Below are 11379 nucleotides of genomic sequence, written 5' to 3'. Positions count from 1 at the left end.
TTACTGAATGTAGTGTCCAATGTGATGAAGACTCATTCGGTCTTCTTAAAACCGAAAACAATTCGATTAGGTGAATTTTTTTATTTATTTATTGTATGTTATATGTGCTTTGTGTAGGTGCGACAATAAAAAGTCATTTTAACCTTCCAAATAGCTAACAAGGAATTCAAATGTAATGTCTTCATACATTATAGTACAGTAGAAATAGGCAAGATGACATATTTTAAAATTGTCCGGTAAACCGTCTGACTATTTCTGACAAGGTTTGTGAAATTCTGAATTTTGTCTGTTGACCTTTTCTTGCGCCTATATCCATACAAAGTGTATTTACCCGAAGAGCGACTTCAACTGAAACTTATTTGTTTTTGGCTACAAATGACTGATTATTTCTTGTGGAAATTTCCTATTTATTCTGAAAGGCTGTGGTGATTTAAGAAGTTCATATTAACGTTTTCGTATATGAGCTTTTCAGAATCAGTTATCGATTCATCGATTAAAATACAAAACAATACATTAACTTACGAAAATGACGGAACGCAAAACGTTTCACTAAATCTTTATTTTTCTACATTTGCAAAGAGATGAGTCAATTCGCCCGGCGTGCACGCGCGCAGACAAACCACAGTCTACAGTAAAGTTGTATTTTTAAAATGCTACTGAACAAAAATTTGTAGGCTACTGTAAAGTGTATGTTTTTGGATCATACATCTCTGACGTACATTTGATTGGAATTTTAACACACATACACACACATTAAACAGCAGTCATTTATCTTTGGTTAAAAGTACAATAATAATCACATTAACTGTTAATACACACAAAATGCATGCCTTCACATTTCAGTCAAGTAAACAAGTAAACTTTACATTATGTACACTCACATATAAAGTGCAAATGTAAATTTAAGGCAGGAATAACAAATATATGTTGATAATTTTAAACATCTTGACAATTTAACTGGTATCTTCAACTTGTGGTTTAAATTTAAAGCTGTACAGTAATGTTTCATAGCGGCGAAACTTTTCGTTTTTTATTTCTTATACACTAATTTACACATGTCTAGCACTTGTGTAAGACTAGCTATCGTGCGGATAGCTAGTCTGACACAAGTGCTAGACATGTGTAAATTAGGTAGCCTAAATCAGCTCTCTTCCTTGAAATTAGAATTTGAAGGTGCAGTTTCATAATATTCCTCGACCACAAATTTAGGTTTTAATGTAGCTATGAGATTTTAAATTCAGTTGTAAAAGTTGCCAGATTCTTTGTAAAATTAAACAATGGATCATATCGATTACATCCCACTATTCTCTTGACAAAAGGCGACATTAATAGCGACGTAGCTATGGGCGTGTAGAACACTTCCTTTACTTACATTAAAGTAGCCGTCATCAAAAATGTTTTATTTTGTCAATAAATCAGTTCCCACAGTCAGGGCAGTTAAGCCCTCTGACATGTACAGTACTGTGCAAAAGTCTAAGGCACCTGTATAACATTCTGTACAGATAAGATTCTTCCTAAATAAACGTACTATACATTTTACCTTACACTTTAGTAATTTGGTAGAATAGTTCAAAACTGAATCAAATCAATTTTTTTTGTGACCACCCTTCGGCATTAAAACTGCATCCCTTCTTTGTCCTGTAGTTCTATAACCAGCAGGCAGGTTGTTCCAAGCATGTTGGAGAAGTTGCCACAGTTCTTCTGCAGACTTTGGTTGACTCCTTGCTTCTGATCTCAGACAGCCTTGATTAAATTTTTATGTAAAAAGTAGTCAAATGCTTACAATAATATGTTACTTTAAAAAATTTAAGACAAAAATGTCTCTGTAAAATTTTATCTTTTGGAAAATGAATATTTAGAAATCTCAAATGTGTTCTTTTATACTAACACACATAAAAAAGAAAACGTATATATATTAAGGTCTAGGGTGCCTAAGTCTTCTGCACAGTACTTCTTCAGTACTGTAATTCTCATTACTATTTTGTAATTTCTGGTGTAAATAGTACTAATGCAGTACATATTTTAAGCGAGTGGTAGGCCTAAGGATTTGGAAGAAAATCTCAATGACCAGACTTCCATTTCTTCATCATCTTGAGGGCGCTGACTGGGCAGAGAATACTTTACTGTACAATGCTATGCGTCGGCGGTGAAAAGATGCAGCATAAAGTATTACGCCTGTTTTTCACCACCTCGTATACATATCAAACAAAAAATAAAAAATCATCAAATTAAAAAAATAAAAAGGAAAGCAAAACATAATTCACTCTCCAGAATGCACGTAATTCTGGATCCACTGTGCAGTTTGCACTCTGTTGTGCATTATTGCGAGATCATATGCCGTTTTGCCTCCGAGGTTCTGTTGCATGGGCTCCGTGGTTCGTTGAATCAAAAATCTAACCACGTCCGAGTTCCCTTCTCTAGCGGCTAGGTGCAATGGCAAGTTTCCGTCATTGTCCTGAATATTGACATCGGCACCATGATTCACAAGCATTTGCAGCGTGTCAGCATAGCCATCCCGAGCAGCGTCGTGAAGTACCGTGAGACCTCCCAGAGGATCGCGCACATTTGGATCTGCATTGGCTTGCAGCAACGCCTCAGCTATGGCAGGGTTGCCAAGTTTCATCACCTGTAGGCAGAATGCAAAAAAAATAATGAAACAAAAAAAGTAGAATACCTATTTCAGGAAGACTAGTTTGTACATGATAATGGCTCACAAAAGTGCTAAATTAAGAAAAAAGTATGACATTGACCTGGGAACCAGATCAGAAATATGCCATGGCTATTCAAAACATACCCGTAATAATGCCTTTTTTGGGGATTTTTGTTTTGTTTGATTTTAGTTCTAGATTCAGTTAACTTGGAACAAAGGGATCATTCAAACCAAAAATGCATTCTTACTGTGGTCTTAAAGTTCTACATCACACCATAAGCCTGCTCGGTACTTTTAACCATATTGCACTGTTTCATCTAGTAAACCTTAGAAAAAAGACATACAACATAGGCTAGTCTTTTACATAATCCTACCTCCAGGCCTATCACGCTGGCAAGTAATTTATAAAATACAATTAACATAAAATATAATTTAATGATAATACATTGCCTTAAACTAAAATATTTTATGGTTAAAATTTAGGCCACATTCAAAACCATTCCAGATCTGTTTCTGCGAAAGAAAAATGCTATAATTATTGCAGTGGTCAATGCGCATGGAAACATTTAAATAATTGTGATAATAATCGCTGCATGCTGGTTTTCATGTCTGATTTTATAATTATTAACAACACCTGAGACAGAAATATCAATTTAGTATCAATTGGAGGATTATCTGGCTTCAAGTGGATTAAAATGATATTACAGTTTTGGAAAGGTTTATACTTATTTATGTGAATTCTCCTTTTACAATGTTTTCAAGAACTATAGGTTTCAGTGGACTAAGAAAATAGCAAATGTGTGAACTGCCTGTCAATGAGTGAAAGCCTAAACAGTTTTTTTTGTGTGTGCAAATCTTACTAAACTTGGAGACATGAAGATATTAAGAAGATAAATCATTATGTACGAATGCAAATGCCCCTAAAATTTTCAGAGACAAGATTAGTATTTCTTTGAACACTGTTTAATCAATTCCCCCTGTGTGAGTCTCTACAACAAAATGAACAACCATTGCTAGGTTCAAAATATGGGATTCCCCTTTGTGGCTACCATCACACTTGAGTCCGTTAACGGACGGATATGACGGCATGCTTTCTAAAATCAAATATGATTATTTTTAATAATAGGCAGCACTTCAATTAAGACAAAAATGTATTAACATTACATTTTAGCATGTATGAATTGTAATTTCCCAATAACTAAACCCATTGCAATAGTTTATACATGCAAACACTCATTTTATTTTTACTCATTTTTCATGGCAGTGTACAAGAATCTAGTCCTATGAACCCTAAGCCACATCATATTGCAGAATTATTACAGAGTGTACTACGTGCTATGCATTTTGGTGATAGTAGCATCTAAAATATTATTACAAATCGGTTTTTGGTATTAAAAAGCAGGCAAAACTGTTTATTCAGATGCATCATCAGTCACCATGTATTGCAACCTGAACACTGTGAGATATTTACAAAGATTATTTTGAGTTATAATAATGTTTACATTCTTTCCTTTTTCAATAAAATGTCCAATGATAAAACGTTCATTCTTGAGAAACAGTCTGTCTGTCTCATCTATTTCACTATCAAGTAGTTTCACAATGATTCATTTTGGACCCGTGTTTTGAGTTTTGCTATTGCTAAATTCTACGACAGATAATCTTGATATTCCAATATTGAGTCTTAATATTGCGAGAATTGTAAGCTGTTAAATTCTACAGAAAAATATCTGAAAATCTCAACACCACTCAGAAGGCAGAAAGAACCTTTCCAATTCTACGGTCATGATTGATAGAGAATAAGAACAAAACTGTGTTCCAAGTCTGTCTTTGTTTTTCAATGGAAATACAAAACAGAATATTACAACCATTGTGCCAGCTATTCACATATATGTGTTGTATAGATGCACCGTAACTCTATATTTGCATTACACTATGGATTTATCAGTTGTGAACTTGTGAGCAAGGCCTGTTTTACCTTTTAGGTTTCCTCAGCCAATAACATTCATGTGGAAAACTATGCTTCAATTCAATGTCAGACAAATTAGCCCTATTACTGTAGAAATGTTAGGAATAAATTCATATCTTATTGTATTTTTAATAACATTAGCATTTGCTTTATTGGCTTGTCATTTGTATATAATGTAAGACTTTGATCATTTAAATATATTACTACTAAGGAAGAAACAAAATGGCTTTACATGGAATTTGACAATGAAAGGACAATTTCTATACACATGATGCACCAAAACATAAGTTCGCACAAAGAAAATGAGCTAGAATGTACTCACAGCTTAAAGTCGACTAACACATTCCTCAGAACCACAGCATTATTACCGTTATTATTCCTGGAGAAGTCTAAATGCGAATTGAGGGTATTCATTTGGTAATTACACATATAACTGTCTGCCTTTAGGCTACTGAAAATAAGAAAGAAAGCCCCAGGTCAACTGTAACAGCCTAGTGACTGAAGATAAATGAAAAACAACTGCCTGCATAAATATGATCCCCATCCGATTGTCGAGGGCAACTTAAAATGACATATTATCGCCTAGAAGAAACTGAAATATTTACAATACGTTATTAATAACCTACGCATTTACATTTGGTACAATATCAGAAGTCGGTACAGAAGTCAATATCACCCATTACAAAAAAAGAATAAACTGAATTTTAAGAAGTTCAATCTTTAAAGACTATGCAGAAAGTCAACACTTAGAGGTCTCAGGACACGCAATACCAACCTGTAACGCGGTTCTGCCGAACACATTTCTCTCATTAACATCTGCCCCGTTTTGCAATATTACTTGAAGTCTTGTCAGTTCTCCTCTTGCAGATGCACTGGTCAGCCTATTTGCTCCTGATGGATCAGCCATTCTTTGCAGAAACAAACGATTGAGAATAATAATATCCTCAAGGTAGCGAAAAAGTAGGTGTTAACTGTAACGGTTTTTACTCGCTTTTGGTGATGGTAAACCTATATGATGACGAATCACGAGCAAGCAGTCTGTTGTTAAAAAAGGCTAACTGTTACTTTGCTGTAAGAGAAACGGGGGCCGTGCCAGGGTCCGCCCTCCGTTTTAACACCATCCCACTATATAGTCCGCATCAGTTCGGAGAAGAGGGATGTCACGCCATCTCCAACCAAATTGTACAGTTTATTTCACCATCTTCACTGTCCTGGCCTCTCTTCTGTTAGACTTAAGTCGAGAAAACTCAAAGAAAGCTAACAGCTTTCTAGATTACTGACGCAGGATGCCGTCCAGTGGGCTACTTGCATCATTCAGGCTTCTTCATGTATCTCCATTTGCTTGCTTCACATCAGTTGTTATAGATTTACCCAGTCATAAACTGTTACAAATAAAACGGGATTGGGTATATGTAGCCTACCGTTAGGCAAGCGATGTCTTGAATAAGAATAAGGCTACTACTTAGTCCAATAAAAACATGTGGATATCAAGAAATAATCTCATAAACCAAAAAGGTTTACGTGCGTTTGAAGTAAACCCCAAAAAAGTTACCAATCATCAGTGCGATGGGAACGAGATAAGCCTAGAGATTCACCGAAGTAGCATGACGTCGCCTATTATGTCCCCGAAACAGGTCTCCCATTTCCTATTCGAAAAGAGCTCTTGCATCCATGGCATAGCATATACTCTGCCAGTATTATTTATTTTCTTCAACCAAAAAAGCATGCAGGTGCAATTCATATGTCAGTAACTAGCACTGGCTAACTGAATTCGAAAAGCAACCAGTTAAAAATAGAAAGTCCAACAGCAACTGGTGTCCGTTCATCATTGTCGTTTCGTTGACTCTCGTTGGGCAGGTTGTGGCGTCCTTTTATACTGTTGGTCTGAACGCAAATCGGGCTGAAAAAAAACAAGGGAAAATAGTTTGATTCTGTTTAGCGAATGGCCATATCCAATGACATTTTAAAGGATGTGTTTTCAAAGTTTTATGCAAACTTCCCGCCCATTTCTCAACTGAAAATAGAGGCAGCTATAGTGGAGACCTGGTGTCCAGTTTGCTTTGCTCATTAAATGATGAGCCGTTTATTTTTGCTTACAACACAACAAACCTTGCGTGTTCATACCTTCACAAAGTTTTTGGCAGGGCAACCACATTGCTCCGCTAGATCGCACTCCTTTCTTTCAATTTAGCGAGCTATTTTATCCAGTTGTCAGGCATTTAGTTTTACCAGTGATTGCAATATTTGCGATGTAACAGTAGCCTATGAATTGAGCTTTTAACACAATTAGCCAGCAGCCCACAAAATGTTCAGCGCAGTATTTGCGATCCGTTTTTAATGCACTTAAGTCTAGCTAAATGACTTGACAAACGCGCTTTCGTGAAATTAACAAATTTGACTAGGATATAAAAACTAGAATGACTAACAATAGGCTATTCTATATATAACTTACTATCGCTATGGTTTGTTATTAGGCTAGGACATTATGTATTTTGTCCTTCTTACCGTCAGATAGCCTGCCGTCCTCACACATCTGATTGGGTGGTATTCGGTTATTTTTTTGAAAAAGAAAAAAGTCTGTTGCTGCTCATTGACATCACTCATTTTTGAAATGAGCACCAGGTCCTCCGCCCACTACAGTAAGCTAACAGACAAGAGGCGGGACTCCACATATTGAGTTTTGCTGACGAGAGCTAGCTAGCGGGTGTAGCGTTAGCTTTCAGTCGCTCGCTTCTCTCACTGGCCGGTGTGTGTGACAGACGGGCGAAGACAAATTACGATACATAAGAAAGTTCATCTATGCCTATCCCTTAGATACGGTGAACTGAAAATGAATAGTGTTGCACTTTGCCAAAGCTTAACAAATTTTACGCTCAAAGATATAGGCTAGATGGCTACGGTAAAATAGGCACGCAGCAGTAGGCTATGGCAAACTGTACATGATGTTTCCATTTACAAGATTATGTTAAAGAAATAGCAGGTGCAAAACACCGTGCTGTAGCATACAATTCATATTTGAAATGAGAGCCCTCTCCGCGGCGCGTGCGCAACAACAGCTAACGCACACACCTGGCCTGCTCAAACACTCACAAATGCACGCCAAAGAACGCGTTGCAGTATGGTACTAGACACGCAGATCAAAATGTAATTGCAGTGTATAAGTGAAAACGCATTTTTAAAGTCAATGAATTGTTTCCACCAGAAATAGAAAACCAGCACTCTCGAATAAGGCTATATTTGTATTTTACTGATGGCTTGAAAAGTGACTAGTTTATACCTAAGGACGTTTCGCTACACATCAGCAATAATGAACAAACAATGATTCCATGTGTTAATGTGACTTGGTTTTAGCCTTTTTTCATTAACACAATCAAACATAAAAACAATAAAAAAGTAGAAGAATAATAAGAAAAATGGCAATGAATAAAGAGACACTCGCACTGTATGCAGTAGTTCAAAATAACAAATATATCAACCACTTTTTCCACTCTGAGCAACTAAGAGATTGAAGTACAGGTTCAGCACGTTCACTTTTCAACATAACAGTTATGTTTTCAAAACACATGACTTGACTTAACTGCCTATCAATTTCGATTCTAAGTCATTATTACCAAAGCCACATGCACTATTAAAGGGACATCTCATGTTTCTAATTTTTCAGTAAATAACAGTAAAATAGCATGCTCAACACGAATACATTATTTAAATCCACCATAGTACATATGTTACTTGAGATTTAAACACAATGTCTCACAAAAGTTTTTTATTAAAGAAAGCACCCTAAATGGAGCTCTGCATTAACACCCAATTGAACTCTGTCGACTATGAATACAAAATGCTTCCATTGCTAGGTTCCACATGTGGGAATTGTATAAATGTTTCATATTGCATAACCATGTGAATCTCACAGAACCCATTTTCACACTTTGTTGTTGCGTCATTATGGTCAAATGCAAGGGAACTAATTAATTTATTGCAGTAATAACATAAACCATTTGTATTCTGGAATAATAGCCATCTCAAACTATATAGCTATAATCTAAGGAACAATGTTTGTAATAGTTGCCCACTGCTAAGCAATTTATCTGTAATATGATATTATTGCCATTATTCTTGAAGTGTACTACTACTTATTATCATTTTTGTTAATTGTATTATGGTTGTTGCTATGAACACAAATAGCATTCTTACAATAACCATATAGTATTTTCACATTTTCAGTTAAAGAGAATAAGATTCATTTTCGAGAACTCTCACAATCCGACCAATTGGAATATTAGGGCCTAAATCATCCCTTTGCCATTGTTTTAACAGTATACACTTGCTATTAGACTGCCTGCATCCCTGCATGTTATGACATGACATGCTGGCATATTTGATTTAGTTTTTAAATATCTCCCAATATGGGTTATCAGTGGTTCCCAAATAGGGGTTATGAAGGGGGGTTAACTTCGACGTGAGATGCATGTGAAATAACTTGCTGTATATTATAGCACACATTATACTTTAGCTTTCACCCCAGTCATAGAAAACACTACAATATATACATACAAAGCAATAGTTACATGGTAGCTTACACGTTGGAGCTTAGGCCTACTGTTAAACCGGTTGCGTCCAGGCTACATTTGAAATAAGAGTTGGGTCACAGAAAATGTTTGCACTCATTAAATAGGTCATTGCTTTATAAAGTTTTGGAAGTAATATGTTCGACAGTCCACTCGCCAGCTTTTATACAAATGCTCTAATAACGCTTCAGTGTTTGTGGCAACAAATTGGCAGAGAAACCCGATTCACTGTCTGTAACGTTAGCGTGTAGTCCTTTCTGTGACTTTGTAAAGTTTATTTTTAATAGCCGTTGTACCACTTTAAGAGCACAAACTTGCGATAACGTTCGTTTACTGATTTTGCGACAATGCTTTGCGATTGCCGTAAAGCATGGGTAGCACTGCCAGAGAGAGAGAGGCAGATAAAAAAGTGACGTTAACACAGAGCTGAAACCCTGAAAGATACAGATCACGGCACAAAGTACAACGTTTGCACTTTTAGTACCCGCGTAATCCTAGATTTTGGGCTCGGGTATCTTTTTTTGTGTTAATTTCCGACGATATTTTTTATATGAAACCTTAGTCCCCTGCTTGCTTCTTAGAGAGCGACAGAGTGTGGTAGGGAGAGAGAGAGAGAGAGAGCGAGCGAGAGAGAGAGAGAGAGAAAACGAGAGAGCTTGAGCTAGCCAGAGTTAGCCAGTCACTGCAATGGCCTCCGATACTAGCGGTAGCAACATGGACAGAGAAATGATTCTGGCTGACTTTCAGGTGGGTTTTTTCTTCCAGCGGAAATCCAAACATTGTTTGAAATGCTTGCTGCCACGTCCAAACACTAAATCCAATATGATAAAGCCCATGCCATGGTGCCCAGTTGTGTACGATCGCTAACGTTAGCTAGTTGTTTCAGAGGATGAGATGCTCTGGTTATGTGGATAGCTAGCTACCCAGCTAGCAAGCTGTAAGAAGCTAAACCGTAGGGTAGCTAGCTGTATTTCAAACAAGTTCATATCGCAGACACGGGTGTATTTTTGAAAGTGAATACATGATCACGGTAATGATAAACTGGATTGCATTTTAAGGCCACAATGTATTTCTCGATTCGAATATGAAAACACGCTACCGGAGGTTAACGTTAGTTCATGGAAGCCTGGCTTGCTAGCTGTCCTAAACGAATAGCTAGCTAGCTAACATTGTTGCTATTCATGTTTGTTTACAGTGAACTCGTTAGCTTGCTGTCGTGTGAACCTTGCATTTGAGGCTAACTTAGCTGGCTAGCATTTTGACATATTTGTTAATAGCAGCCCCCTGGACGACTATATAACTTCAGCTGGAAATAGAGTTGCTGCCTAGCTAGCAAGCTAATACGGTTAGTGTAGCTTTAAAACAACATAGAACAAATGACAATGACACAATGGGCACAGACTTTGTTGTAGTTTATGTTTAGCTAGCTAGCTATCTAGCTAGCTAAATGTATAACGTTCTGCCGTCATTGGTTTTGAATATACGGTACTTCAAAAATAAACACGCTTAGGTGTGGCTGAGATGTTATATAGCTATCTGGCAACACGCACTGCCTTAATTTTGCTTATGTGACCACACGACACCATTAGCCGACGTTACTCAGTCAGTAATGTTATGTAAAAAGAAATGTCATATTTTCTTTCATTTTGTTTCAATAATTTAAATATGACCCAATGCCAACAATTTTAAAGGGGAATGATGATACATGTTATGGCAGGTGTACTTGTACTACGGTTAATTACATGACACTTTTGCTATGCTCTTCCGTTATTGTGCTCATCATAAGGCTATTGCTCATGGCACGATTTAAATAGCTCATAAGCAAACATTGTTATTTATTTTTGAATATGTTCTTATTTAATTTGCAATCAGCAATGTAATCGTTAGTTCGAGTCCGGAAAATATATTTATCCTCAACTTTGCAATTCATAGCTTTGGATCAGGGAGAGTATTGAAACCTCAGAGTGTTCCAGCCATTTCATGGAGGCCAAAAGAACTAGCTGAGTCAGATGGTAACATTATTAGCCATCTGTGGCTTTTGCAAAGTATAAGTCTTTTAACTCATCGTTTTTTTTTTGCACATCTTCATACATTCACAAAATAGAACAGTGTTGATAAATATAGTGTCCACAATGTAGTAACGATTGAAGTGACGTTGGCTTAAAAAACAGAAATTATGTATTGTTTTGATGCGATGC

At 36.6% G+C, this 11379-nt stretch overlaps 2 protein-coding genes across 3 annotated transcripts in view; one reads left to right on the top strand and one right to left on the bottom strand.

Annotated features, from left to right (window-relative positions):
* Nucleotides 1-540: 540 nt before the first annotated feature.
* cdkn2c (cyclin-dependent kinase inhibitor 2C (p18, inhibits CDK4)) lies at nt 541-7213 on the bottom strand. 2 transcript variants are annotated; one of them, XM_061239943.1, is made up of 3 exons: nt 7122-7213; nt 5392-6516; nt 541-2626 (listed from the first exon to the last, which is right to left on the bottom strand). In XM_061239943.1, the coding sequence occupies exons 2-3, from the start codon at nt 5521-5523 to the stop codon at nt 2261-2263; spliced, it is 498 nt and encodes a 165-aa protein (XP_061095927.1). In that variant the 5' UTR covers nt 5524-6516; nt 7122-7213; the 3' UTR covers nt 541-2260. The 2 variants fall into 2 exon arrangements, with proteins under 2 accessions (XP_061095927.1, XP_061095928.1); XM_061239944.1 differs by lacking the exon at nt 7122-7213 and adding an exon at nt 6741-6974.
* A 2337-nt stretch (nt 7214-9550) lies between these two features.
* Nucleotides 9551-11379, top strand: part of faf1 (Fas (TNFRSF6) associated factor 1) — an 81989-nt gene continuing 80160 nt past the window's right edge. Inside the window, exon 1 of the mRNA XM_061239853.1 lies at nt 9551-9928. Within this exon, the coding sequence (XP_061095837.1) occupies nt 9869-9928 (60 nt within the window). The 5' untranslated portion in view covers nt 9551-9868. The remainder of the gene's footprint in view (nt 9929-11379) is intronic.

The sequence above is a fragment of the Conger conger genome, chromosome 4, assembly GCF_963514075.1.
Source record: "Conger conger chromosome 4, fConCon1.1, whole genome shotgun sequence".
Taxonomy (NCBI): Eukaryota; Metazoa; Chordata; class Actinopteri; order Anguilliformes; family Congridae; genus Conger; species Conger conger.
The sequence above is the reverse complement of the archived record's forward strand: the minus strand, read 5'-3'. Positions and strand labels throughout refer to the sequence as shown.

Excerpts from the sequence above, each read along its gene's own strand:
- cdkn2c (XM_061239943.1), bottom strand. The coding sequence starts at position 5,523 with ATGGCTGATCCATCAGGAGCAAATAGGCTGACCAGTGCATCTGCAAGA. Across the intron at positions 2,627-5,391 it reads TCGGCAGAACCGCGTTACAG|GTGATGAAACTTGGCAACCC; the intron begins GTTGGTATTGCG and ends TTCTGCCTACAG.